The sequence below is a fragment of the Sinocyclocheilus grahami genome, unplaced genomic scaffold (assembly GCF_001515645.1).
Source record: "Sinocyclocheilus grahami isolate Dianchi unplaced genomic scaffold, SAMN03320097.WGS_v1.1 scaffold190.1, whole genome shotgun sequence".
NCBI lineage: Eukaryota > Metazoa > Chordata > Actinopteri > Cypriniformes > Cyprinidae > Sinocyclocheilus > Sinocyclocheilus grahami.
In genome coordinates, this window is record NW_015505369.1 from 611,390 (window position 1) to 625,702 (window position 14,313).

The 14,313-nt window shown below is 35.2% G+C and overlaps 1 protein-coding gene across 1 annotated transcript in view; it reads left to right on the top strand.

Moving 5' to 3' along the window:
- LOC107594754 (NT-3 growth factor receptor-like) overlaps window positions 1-12,260 on the top strand; it is a 132,384-nt gene extending 120,124 nt beyond the window's left edge. Inside the window, 4 exon segments of the mRNA XM_016284928.1 lie at window positions 1,311-1,483; window positions 5,978-6,221; window positions 10,854-11,012; window positions 11,955-12,260. Coding sequence (XP_016140414.1) covers window positions 1,311-1,483; window positions 5,978-6,221; window positions 10,854-11,012; window positions 11,955-12,140 — 762 coding nt within the window. The 3' untranslated portion in view covers window positions 12,141-12,260.
- The last annotated feature ends 2,053 nt before the right edge of the window (window positions 12,261-14,313 follow it).

Genomic DNA, 14,313 nt, shown 5'->3' on the forward strand with positions numbered 1-14,313 from the left:
AGATATACTGTATATATATATATATATATATATATATATATATATATATATATATATATATATATATATATATACCTGTATATATATGTGTGTGTGTGTGTGTGTGTGTGCGCGTGCGTGCATGCGTGTAGTGACAAGGATAAACAAGGATTGTGTGTCTTGTGTCCAAAGAATGAACCAGAAAACAAAATCTTTACTTTTGAATGACAAAGAATTTTTGTCTCTAGCATAAAATATGGATCCTTTTGAAAAAAACAGTTAAGAACTGGTCTAGAACTACTTTTAAGGCCAATAACATAATTTAACCATCGAAAAGCACTCTCCAGATATTGGTTCTCCACTTGATGTCCAATGTAAAATATGGGTCCTTTTGCAAAACCAGTTAAGAACAGGTCTAGAACGACATCTTAAGGCCAATAATATCATTTAACCATCAGCGCTCTCCACATCTGAACTTCCTCCTCTAATCCAATGTACTGCCTCACCAGAGCGATTGGAACTATTACATCATAAAGATAACTGAAGATGCTGTGAAAATACTCTGGTGTCATGAGGATATCTTGCAGGATGCTGCCTGCAACAGAAAGCCAGCATGCACGTCAGGACTGTGTTGAGTAGCATGGCACTAACACTTCCCCCGACGGAAATGAGCGCTTCACCATCTGTGTCATATACGCCATTCTCTGTCGATGCCTCCCTCTGCTTGTGTCAGAGAGATCAGGGGAATTCTGTAATTAAAATCAAATTGCACCATGTGCCATGGCTAAATTATCACTTAATTGGTAGGAGCAGAACTCACAGCGAAAAGGCTAGTAAGCACTTTGGAGTTCCTGGGAACATTAAAACATTGTGTTTTTGTTATGCTGTGTCAGGAAATACAATTACAAACACCACTGAAAAATGTTGCAAAAATTCCGAAATATTCAACCTCTGCTAGACTGGTTTATAAAAATCCAAATAATGTGCAACAAAATGAGACATTACATTTGGATGTATTACGTATACTGTTTGTATTCATCGTTTTATTTGAAAACTCCTCAATGAACTTAGCCATTGACATGACACAGTTTATGCAAGTCGTGTCACTGAAGCACTTTCGTTTTGAGAAGTCATGCTGTGGCCTTTTGTTGTACATTTTCATCTCTTTTCAGTTGATGGCAGACGTCCTGAAATGCAATTTGGCATATTAGTTTAACCTCCATCTCATTTCTCCTTGCCTAGAGGACAACTTCAGTAAAAACATGGCATCCCACTCTCCATTTGTTTTCATCTGTACACCTCCTAGAGTGAACATGCTTTTTGTTTCTCAGACTCTCAAAGATCCGACCCTGACTGCCAGAAAAGACTTTCAAAGGGAGGCCGAGCTCCTCACCAACCTCCAGCACGAGCACATTGTGAAGTTCTACGGCGTGTGCGTGGACGGCGACCCTCTCATCATGGTGTTTGAGTACATGAAGCATGAAGACCTCAATAAGTTTCTGAGGTATTTTATTGGGATTTCAGTGGGAATTACACAAAAATGTGCCTCTAAAAATGTACCTATAAATACAATTCACTGCAGTTTCCAGCTGAAATGAACACTAGAGATAGTAAAACACCAACAACTTTTATTCTTTATCACACAAATTATGATTACAATGCCAGATTATTGAATATTAAATAACTTTCATGCAGTTCCCTGCACGATACTATGTTATGACCTCAAAAAGCTTTTACTATAGCACATGATTTGCAAACTAATACATTGTGATGTTTGCATCACATAAGATCCATATGTATTAGGGATGTGCGAGAATAGCGGATTAGTCGACTAAACGGAACTGCTGCTGCTAGTCAACATTGGAAATACTAGTCTAAATTTAGTCAATTTAATGTTAAACTTTTAAAAAAAATTATCAAATATTTTGAAAGTGTCACTCAGTGCCTCCTCAGAAATGTCCGCTTGGAAGCAAGGAGCAAGGAGCAAGGTGTGGGAGAGTATTTACCGGTTTAAAGGGGGAAACATTATGAACGAAAGGGAACAAACTTTCTTCAGAAATATTTAATTTACTTTTTTTTTTTTATGTTATCGCCGTATAATGCTTTATAAAATGTATTGCTGTTTTGTATACAGGAGCAACCATGGTAACCGCTGTATTTCTGCTTGTCCAAAAGCGCCACCTAATGTCAGAGAGGGCATTTGCATTTTCATTCAGCACATCTGATGCTTTTGTTGCTGTCTGTCAGTGTTGTACATTTTAACATTTTGATGGAAAATAAGAGCTCAATAACTCGAATAATAAGGTGTCTGGAATTAGTTGACTCACTCTAAAAAATGCTGGGTTAAATATAACGCAGCGCTGGGTTAAAAAGGGAAAAACCCAGCTATTGGGTTGTTTTAACCCAGCTATTGGGTTGTTTTGACCCAGCGGTTGGGTTGTTTTGACCCAGCGGTTGGGTTGTTTTGACCCAGCTATTGGGTTGTTTTGACCCAGCGGTCGGGTTGTTTTGACCCAGCTATTGGGTTGTTTTGACCCAGCGGTTGGGTTCAAAACAACCCAATAGCTGGGTTTGTCCCTTTTTAACCCAGCGCTGGGTTATATTTAACCCAGCATTTTTGCTGTTTGATTAATAGATTAAGTATTCCAAATGGATCGCATAATCACAATGTCTTCTAAGGGTTTCTTACTTAGTCGACCAGTTGTTTACAGAATTTCCATTTAAACAACTTTGAAATTAGTCATAGCGCACATCCCTAATATGTACAAATTTTTTAATGTAGTAAACTTGCTCGGTAGCCCACCAGGTACAGCATTGCACTTACAAGTCGGCCCTGTGAAACACAAGTCACGATAAAACCGCTCAATGACTGGTAGAAGCAAGCTAAAATCTATTCTCTCATGTTTGCTTTTGTTAACAATATACGTGGGTATTACATTATTTTCGAAAGTAACAGAATATTAACCTTTCAGTTCCACTCACTGGACATTGTCGCGATATGTACAACAGTCAAACTAATAAAACGTTGCCAGGCACACTTCTATCATCACTTACTGGACATTTAACTTTTAAAGTGCCGCAAGAAGTGACATGCAAGAAGTGACAATATCATTTTGCAGAAATGTTGCCACAGGAAATGAGTCTGGGCTGGAATTACAGGACTACAGTGTATTATGAACTCCCTAAGCAAAAGTTGTCTGAAATTGTAGGTAGTGAAATTATTCTTCCTCCTAAGATACCTAATTTTGGCCAAAAGTTTTGGGAATATCACATTTCCTTCATGAATGAGGTAATTTTATCATGCATTGCAACAAGCAATGATTTTTTATATATATATATGTTGGATAGAGCCAACCCAGAGGAAAATTTTATTGCTCACAGGTGGCACAGTAAACTTAATTGAGTTCTGTTATTTTTATTGTAGTACCAACTTTGTCTAAAATATTTTTTCTTAAAATTCTTTAGGATAAATAAAAATGGACACAGAGATTTATGCATAATATCTCAGATAATTTGATCTGTGAGCAATTTCAAACACTACTGAGATCTCTTCTGAAGATTTTTTTTGTTCATTTCATGTCATCACTGTTTAAGCAGAAGTCATTCAGATATTAAAGAGAACTGAAAGATTTACTGATGGGAAGTAGTTATATACAGTATGGTTTAAAATATGTATATGTATAATTTTACCATTTCAACTATGATTCGCTTAAGGTTACTGCTCCTCAAATCACTCAATTGTGAAATTTCATGTCAGTTTCAATGCTGTTTATATAGACAGCTGCCCATAGGCATTAGATATTGAAACAGCTCACTAGGTTTTGAGACATAAGATTCTATTTCAAAATGGCAGCATGTGATTGAACTTCATTGTATGCATGTCGCAAGGTGGATTGAGGCCATATGAATTATAATTTGCAGGGGAGAACTGTGAAAATATAAAGGCAGATAGAGTACTGGAGTGAAATTATTGTCTTGTGGGAGCGCAAAGTGATGGGTGTTGATGATAAACTTTTGTGTAGTGAGAGAATTTTTTCTTACACTTATGCAGATGGCCAGACTTGCATTTCAAGAAAAAACATTATGATGAAATTATTTTTAGAAAAGCTGCAATGATACATGTCTTGTTGATTTTCATGGACAGCAAAATTATGTATATCATATTAGACAAGTCAGAGTATATCATTTGAAGAATAGTGCACAACAGTGTACAGCTTAGTTTTTCAGCAGCCATGGTTAGGATTTTTCCCCCCAGTCATTTACTCTATAGGCATTTCAAGAAATACTCTTCAGTAATTTTAAGTTAAGTCATAAACTAACCAACAGTTCAATCCCATCTTGTGGTTTGGTTTGGTTCATGACTCACAAACTTTGGTTAGAATCAAAAAGTATTTAAAATGTTAAAATTTACATACAAGGTAAAGACTATATGTAATTGAATCATAAATTATGATACGTTATAAAAGCAAGGACTGAGTTGTTGATTATACACTAGTTCAAAAGTTTGGGGTCAGTATAATTTTTATTAAGTAAGATTTATTTACATTATAATACTTTTTCAGCAAGGATGCATTAAATATGATGCGATTTAAATTTTTCCTTTCTCTTTGGAGTGTTACAAGCTCTTGGTGCATAAAGAAGATCTGTAAAGTTGCAAACACTAAAGTCTCAAAACCAAAGAGATATTTTTTATAAATTTAAGAGTTAACCACGCCTACCTAAAACGCCTCGTTCAAACACGCCCCCACATGTCTACGTCACGATGTGGGAAGATTTGCATAACGCCGCCCAAATGTTCACGCAAAGAAAGAAGGCGTAACTTTTATTCTCGCTGTAGTATTGTTGACGCTGCAGAACTTTAAACTGCATAAACACATTTCATTACACCAAATACACAAAATAATGTTCTTTTTAGCAGCAGCACATGACCCCTTTAATCAAAAGTCAAAATAAATCCTAAAAAAAAGGTCTCGCGGTTTCCACAAAAATATTCTTTACAACATTGATAATAATAAAAATGTGTCTTGAGCACCTAATCAGCATATTAGAATGATTTCTGAAGGATCATGTGACACTGAAGACTGGAGTAAAGATGCTGAAAATTCAGCTTAACATCACAGGAATAAATTAGATTTTAAAATATATTAAAACCGAAAACAGTTATTATGAATTGTAATAATATTTCACAATATTACAGATTTTACTGTATTTTTGATCAAATAAATGTAGCCTTCATGACCATAAAACACTTTTTTAAAAACATTAAAAAAAAAAATCTAACTGACCCCAAACTTTTGAACGGTAGTGTACATATAAATCGTAAATATTTTAAGTTTACTGCACAGTGCACTCTATTCAAATACATAGACAACATACTCGTTTTTTTCAGGGAATGTAGGGAGATTGCTGTGCACATTTGGTGGGATTCCCATTTCTATGGTAACTAATCTCTCTTCAGATTATGAAAATTAATGTTTTTTTTTCTTTGTTTGTTTTTTTTTTTTTCGAAACCAGCTGCTGGCTTGCTGCTGGGATTGTTAGCTCTTCAATATACAGTTGAAGAGCACGCTGCTGAAGTGGCACTGACCAGAAGAGATACACAAATTACAGTCGAGCCCTTTTGAACAGCCACCTTATGCAAATGCTGCCGCAATCAGACAAAAATTATTTTCCCTGAGTGAAGAGAAAATCGAAAAAGTTAACTGAGTAGGTGATTTTATTTCACCAGGCAGTTAAAGTCAAAGCACATCTTTCTTTGCCTTGATTTACTCACTTCAAATTAGAGAGCTTTACAGGATTAAAGGATTAGAGGGGGAATTATTTTATGGGGCAATAAGGCACTTCGACCCTGTGCCCTTTTACATTGATCCATAATCAATTTTCCCTGCTCGGATCCCAAACACAAGTAAATGCAAACCTGGACGAAGCTCAGCAGTGAAGGACAATTACTGCCAAGACTAACAAGTGTAACCAACATGCCTTTCTCCCCACGTTTCAGAGCCCATGGACCAGACGCCATGATCCTTGTTGATGGCCAACCGATGCAGTCTAATGGGGAACTTGGTCTCTCGCAGATGTTTCATATCGCTACACAGATAGCGGCAGGCATGGTCTACCTGTCCTCCCAGCATTTTGTGCACCGTGACCTGGCCACCCGCAACTGCCTCGTGGGTAACGGCCTGCTCGTGAAAATTGGAGACTTCGGGATGTCCAGAGACATCTACAGCTCAGATTACTATCGAGTAAGTTTAATAAACTACATTTTTTGTGGTCAAAAACATTTATCTAGTAGCACGACCGGTACATTTCTTTTTTATCTGCACTTCTGAACCTAAAGTACAGGAATGTTCTGGGTTATTGTCAGTATTTGTGGCTTAATGTCAATTACCAAAGAGAATAATATATATTTATATTAAAAAAAAAATTACAGTCAAGTAAGGCACTATCAATTGAAGTAAAAAAGGACCATGTAAGTGAAAGAAAATACATTATTTATTCACCCTAATGATATTTCAAAACCTACATGACTTTTTCTTTTGAAAGTGTATTTTTGTCCATACAATGAAAGTCACTGGGGTCCAATTTTATTATGGAACCTACTGACTTTCACTGTGTGGATGAAACCGGTGGAAAAATTCTGGCTTTACAACACAAATGGATGTATTGTGGTATAACTTTGCAAAGACAAGGATTGCAAGTGATTTTATCACACTAGTCTGACGTTAACAGGATGTTTAATTTTTGTATATTTTAATATTTATTACATGACCCTGTTTACTTCCATTGTAAGTGCCAGACTACTACCATAACATTTGCTTTCTTTCAGTTCATGGATTAGATGTGGTAGCCAACATTATGACATTGGAGTCAATCTTTTTGTCAACTTGATTTCTTTCAATTGCCACAGATTTGCATTTCTTTTTGGAACTGATTGATTGTAGGCCTCATTGATCTCAGCTTATGCACCCCAGTTGGGTGGAAAAAAAAGAATTATTTATGGATAATTTTGGCAATACAGACTAAAAAATTGAGATGCATAAGCTCAGAGCAATGAGGCCTAAAATGATTACCGCATTGGACACATTCACTGTGTCAAGTGATTATAAATAGCGGATCCTGCCAAGCACGTAATCCACACATGGCGAGTCATATTGACGTTTGTTGTCCTCTGGGGCTCGAGCGTCTGGCCACAGGAATGGAGCTTGACTGGAAGTGAGATTGAGGTACTTTCATCAGTGACCAATTCAACCGCCTTCGTCAAGATGTTATAAGTGACACATCGACATCCTGTCACCTAATGGCCTGCCGAGTATCTTTTTGCATGAGATGTTTTTGATAACTTTGTTTAGAGGCACTGATGGTTGTACAGAAAACGGATTCAGGGAAAATCACAACGCAGGCTTGATCCCACAAACATGCTGCGGATTGTCTTAGATGTCGTCTTGGGTTTTCTTCACCGCAAATAGCTGATTACATGCTATAAACAAGTGAAATGTACAGGTCACCCTGTCATTTTGGTTTTTAACACCCTGTAAATAAACCACTCATGACATTAAATGTCATCACATCGGCAAGGTTTTCTTTCTGAACTCTCAAAAGGTCCGTTTTTACTTGTAATTAAGCCAAGTGTTTTAAAAAGGTTGGAGAAATCCGTTATCGGTCATGGATGCATGAATATGCTTCCCCTGTTACTAAGTATAAAAGCTTAAATGGCCAGAGAGTAGCTCTAGTGGGGCTGTAATCCATTCTCCACCATGCTGCTTTGCTCTTCATACCCATAATCCAATCTAGCCCTCTACCACTGAGCCACAGACTAACCTGTAATCCAGTTTACAAACTACCAAAATAAAGAAGAAATAAAAGCATGTTGCCTTCTTCCTGAAACCCACACCATGCTGACAGAACGGAAATAGGCAATCAGCATGAGAGATTCTTCTCATTCCACTTTCAATCTTTTATTGCCTAATGGGCTTATCAATTTTCAAACCGTCAAGCTAATTGCTCCAGTCTCAACCACAAAGCACAAGGTGATACAGTGGATTGAGGTTTGAATGATTGTTTAACCAATTTTAGTTGCTCGTCTTAATGAGGGATTTGAAAGTAATTTACATTATTTAAGGGCCAGAATGTGTGTGTGTGTCTCCTGTAAGTCCATTATTAAGATCACTGTTACTCAACTCATTTAAATTAGCAATTAGCAATTAACTTGAATGTATCCAGTAACTATAACGCCATTTGAACTACAAGCTGTAGGTCACTGTTCAAACAGAATTCGCTTTTATATATACAGTATACATATATTATTATTATTATTAGAGTTATATGAATTCCTTACAGTTTGATGCATTTTAATTCTTCTTATCTGGCATCTTGTTTGCTACCTCAATTCAAATTAGAATTTTAAAGTCAGTCTCAATTCAACACTGGCGAACAACTGTGCAAGACACTGACTTTTTATTAAAAGCTTTTATAGATAAAACTTGCTGATTACAAGAGTTGACAGAACATATTGATGTTTTTTAATTAGCTACGCTTTCAGATGTATTTTTAGTAACACACATATTCATCTGATACATTTAGATTTTGTTTCATGCAAAAAAAATTAAAAATCTAATATCACAAATGAGATGGTTTCACAGCAGGGGTACTGCAATGAACAGATATGAGAAGCATCTGCAATGTAAAATACAGCTTTTTATTTCACTACATCCCTCCCTAGGATACTGAATTAAAGAGTTTGCAGCCTTCTTTTCTTAAAAGAGAACATATTAGAGTTTATATGAGAAGTAGGGCAATGATTACTGTGTAGTTATTAGGGGCGGGAGAAAAAAAAAATATTCTCTGATGCATCGCAATTCTCACTTCAGCAATTCTGAATAGATTCGAAATATTTCAGAATCTATTCTGAGCTTGGTTTTTTCCCTGCATATGGCGCGTATGCGCTAGAGACAATCGTGGTGGGCTTCATTGCACAGGATATGCGCTGTGAGACATGTACGCATTGCTTGACAGTGTGTGCTTCCACCCGCCGTTATTTCAGTTTTTTATTTTATATATATATATATATATATATATATATATATATATATATATATATATATATATATATATATATATATATATATATATATTATTTATTCATTTATTTTTTTACTTTTTGGGTTTTAAACACTTAATTAATATTTCTGCATTTAGTCTTGACGATGTTTAGTTTAAGAAATTATTAGAAATGTGCCAAAAGGTAAAATTAAAGAGGGTTAAAAGACAGTAGGGATGTCAAAATTAACAAGTTAATTGTGCGATTACTTTTTTTCACAGTTTAACGCATTGAAAATATTCAGTGCAACTGACACAGCATCCTTTTTTTCTCTTGGCATTCTTTGGCTAGGTAAATGTTGAATGGTTACAATTAATGACTAAAATTGAGGGAAAATGCATTTAATACAGACATCAGTAGCAATATTGGTATCAGTGATAATGGCCTTCATGAATAATAGGTAACTTAGTAAAAAGATGCCATCAAACTTATTTAAAATACACCATCTTTGTTACTGCTGCATTAATTTGGAGATTCAATGTGAAATTATGACAATATAAATATAGTATATGTGATTAATCTTGATTAATTACAGGAAAAAGTGCCATTAATTCTTTTTTTTTTTTTTTTATCGATTGACAGCTCTAGTGTAAATACACCTCTATTCAAAAGTTTGGGGTTGGTAAAAATATTTTATGGTTTTGAAAAAAAGTATCTTATGCTCACCAAGGCTGCATTGGTTTGATTAAAAATACTGTAAAAAAAACTGTAATATTGTGAAATATTATTAAAATTTTAAATAACTGTTTTCTATTTTAATATACTTTAAAATGCAATTTATGATGCAAAGCTGAATTTTCAGCATCATTACTCCAGTATTCAGTGTCACATGATCCTTTAGAAATCATTCTAATATGCTGATTAGGTGCCAAAATACATTTTTCAATAATAAAAAGAGTTGTGCTGCTTAATATTTTTGTGGTAACAGCGATATATTTTTTCCAGGATACTTGATGAATAGAAAGTTTAAGAACATTTATTTAAAATAGATTTTATCTCTAACAATTTAAAAGTCATTACTGTAATTTTTGATCAATTTAATGCATGCATGAATTAAGAATGCATCATTGCATCTTTGAATAGAAGTATTAAATTCTTTCTTTTGAACAGTAGTGTAGATTTACAATGTTCATTCTTGCTGGTGTACATGCTCTTATATACCCTCAATAGGGTCTGTGTATCACACTGCGGCAGCAGAGGTAATTGCACTGCCACACTTACACACACACACACACACACACACACACACACACACTTTCATTACAGTTCATCAGAATCAGTGGTTTTATGTTAGTGACGAATTGCAGCTCCAAAATCTTTTCAACTTTTTTTTTTTTGATAGAAAATGTATGCAATGCTGTTTTTTTGTTCAAAGTCAGCCTCTAAAAACAGAGCACATGTTCTCCCAGAGCAGGTTGATTACGCAATTCACAACTTCAGCAGCAAGTGTATTAGTTTATCAGGGCCTGCAAAAACCGAACTTAATATATGGATGTGAACCTTAAAATATAAACTTTATATTTCAGTATTATATATTCAGTATTTCTTGAATTAAAATGAATTGCTGCATAAAAAAACTAGTAAACTGTGACACCCTCTGTGCTGGTGTCATGTAAGATCAGAACTGTTGCATTGTATGCATCTTTCAAATTCATCAAAAGAGCTTTTCATAACCAGTTAGAGCTAAATCAATAGACAAAGCTGTTAAAGAAAGGGAAATGTCATCCATACCGCATAAGATGTTTGTGAGCAATGCTTGATGTTATCTGTCTTCTAGGTGGGAGGTTACACCATGCTGCCCATACGCTGGATGCCTCCGGAGAGCATCATGTACAGGAAGTTCTCCACAGAGAGTGATGTATGGAGCTTCGGAGTCATTATGTGGGAGATCTTCACCTATGGGAAACAGCCATGGTTTCAGTTATCTAATAATGAGGTAAATGTTTGCAAAAAGAGATGGAGCCATTGTTAGAACGTCAGTGTGAATATGACATTTTTAGAATGTGAGTGTGATCTCTACAGGCGGGGTGTAATGCTGTCAGAGATCAGGTTAGCAGCTCACATCTCGCCCCACACACACACACACACACACACACACACACACACACACAGACACACACAGTTCGGTTGGAAAACCTTGTGATCTGTTTACTTGGACGGTATTTTAAGGCATCATATGTGCACTGACGTGAGCATTTAAAAAAGGAAGAAAATATAACAAAGCGTGAAAAATTTAAGGGGGTCTGAATACTTTCCGTACCCACTGTATATATTTTTAAAAAAAGTTCAAAGGCAGATGTATATTCCTTTTTTGTGGATTTGTCAGTCCCATTTTGCATTATGACAAGCTCATATTGTCTCTCTATATGTGTGTGTCGACAATTTATTTTAATACATTTGTTTTAAATATATTTCAATATAAAGGAATTATACCTTATACATTTAAATACTGTATACCTCTTATTTTAAAATGTAAAATTTTATAATATTTTAATTTAATTTATAAAAAGTTCAGTCCAATTAAAAATAATTTGAACAAATATTCTACCATTAGAAAGTTTTATTAGAAATAACTTTTTTTTTTTTACTGACCCCAAACTTTTGAATGGTAGTGTATTTGTTGGTGGTAGTGTATAGTGTATTTGTAGTGTATAAAGAGTTTATTATGAGTGAATTATGGGAATGGGACAAACAGAGTCCAAATCTCACCATTATTTCAACCAACGTTGCTGCATCAGATTGGTCAGGAAGCTCAAACAAATAGAGTCACAGTGTGCAACATTACTTATATTTGACTGAAATAGCATTAAAAAGTAAACACACTGCCTCTGAATCAATTGCACACATTTGCTCATTTCTGTCGCTCTCTATTTTGCAGGTCATTGAATGCATTACCCAAGGTCGGGTTCTAGACAGGCCTCGCCTGTGTCCTAAGGAGGTGTACGACCTCATGTTAGGCTGCTGGCAAAGAGAGCCGCAACAACGACTGAACATCAAAGACATTCAGAAAGTTCTTTACACTCTGGGAAAAGCCACGCCTGTCTACTTAGACATCCTCGGCTGAGACTGGAGCGACGTCTCTCAGCAGAATCCAACACAATCCAGGAATAACCAAACAAGCCCTTTTCCCCGCGTCGGCGCTCCACTGTAAAAACACCAACACGTCGGAGATGGACTTTAAGTGCCTGCAACACTTTTTTTCGATACACTGGGTATACATTAAAAAAAGTAAAAAATATTTAAAAACAAACTTTTACATTTTGTTTACTGGTACAGTATATAGTGTACAGAATTATTCTACAAAGACAAAAACATTTCCTAAAAAATGATGGCGAAAGCAGAATGTTGCCTTCACTAGGTTTGAGAAATTATGCTTTTCAGTGTTTCATTTTATAAGCATATATACACACATATATGAATCTATTTTTATTTATTTTGTTTCATTTTGAAGGTAAAGTATGGGTGCCTGTCATGTTTAGTGCTGTTGATATATTATCTTTTCAAGACGGCTGCTCTTTGGTTCTGCTCTGCTTTAACAGCTGGGATTTTGTGAGGAAAGCCTTATTAGGTTTCGATTATTTTGCCGATGCTGCGGTCAGCATCTTTTTCTCTTATTTTAAATTTTTTTTTGTTCCTGCAACTTTGATTTGATGATCTATAACTCTTGAGCAGGCAACTTGGAACCTTTAGAATACTAAAGCGCTGATATATTTTCATCGTACGTGATTGTATATACTGTAAATTTATATTCTTGTCAACCTGTTAACTTATTTTTTTTTTATGTGTTTTGATTTCTTTTTCGACACAAGTTATTTTGTGATGTACTCTTTAGAAAAGGGTCAGCCAGGAGAGAACATAAATATCACACAGTATCTTAAAATGAGCACTTGGCGGCTCATTATTAATACAGGGTGTCTCTAATATTGTTGGAGGGAAAACACATCACGGCCGAGTCCAGTCTGTAACCGTGCTGCCATAATTTTCCAGTCTACAAAACAGAATGTGGTAAAACTAGAACTAAACTGCAGGTTCGATGTTACTGAGATCCTAAAATGACACCTGTTTGAATTAACATTTCGCAATCTTCATAGCGTTTGATAAATATCAATGCCATCGCATCTAAAGTTAACGATTTCATGTTGTTGTCTGTAGCTAAACAGTTCTATGTTATTCCAGGGGCTGTTTCTCTGAGATGTTTGTTGATACGACATCAAATCTTTTTGACGTCGTGATTTCGCTGTCAACAGATTCTCTTGCCTCTTTGCAGTACCACAGATATTTGCAAACGACATATTAAAATGTATGTTTAGATTAAGTATTAAATAAATATCAGAACCTTGTCAATCAAGTCTTTTCTGTTCATTGTGTTTAGGCCGTCCATTGTTGATAATGGCACTTTAAAGGTTTATAGCATAACCTAATTTTGACTCTAGCTGTCATGAAATTAATTGTGACGCCTGGATATGTCCCATTTTTGAGGCAAAGTACAGTGAATTATAATAGTTTCTGGCCACACTAAGCATTTGAATATCAGCCCTATACACTGTAGTGCTTTGCTGGCTAGCAATTAACTGAGGAAAAAGCCCTTGGGTTCTAACATATTTTAATGTGGCAATTTCTTTGAAAGATATTTAGTAATATAACTTTATTGTAATAAAAGAGTCTTTTTAAGATATGTAGAATGGGCAAATCATATGTATTCAGCAGTGCATTTAGTTTATTCATGTGAAAACAGGCCATATGCAATGCATGGCTGTTAGGCTTAACAAGTAACCATAATCACATCATTAAACCATTAAATGTAAAATATGCTCATACGCCTGTGATGGAAAAATTGTATGTTGTAAATGTAATGTTGCAGATTATGCAACTGCAGTATTTCATTATATATTTTTTTATGTGTCAACACTTTTGATACCTTCTAGCAATCCGGGCAATTTAACATATACACCTATCATAAAAGTAATGAGAATTTACTTGGAAATTGTGATGAAAAGACAAAGCTGTCGCTGTGGTGTACCCAAAGGTAAAAAAGCTAAAATATACATATTTGTACCTAACTTACCCCTAAATTGTACATATTAGTATCGTAAAGGTACATATTATTACCTGAAATGTACATATTAGTACTTTTTCTATCTATCTATCTATCTATCTATCTATCTATCTATCTATCTATCTATCTATCTATCTATCTATCTCTCTATCTATCTCTCTATCTATCTATCTATCTATCT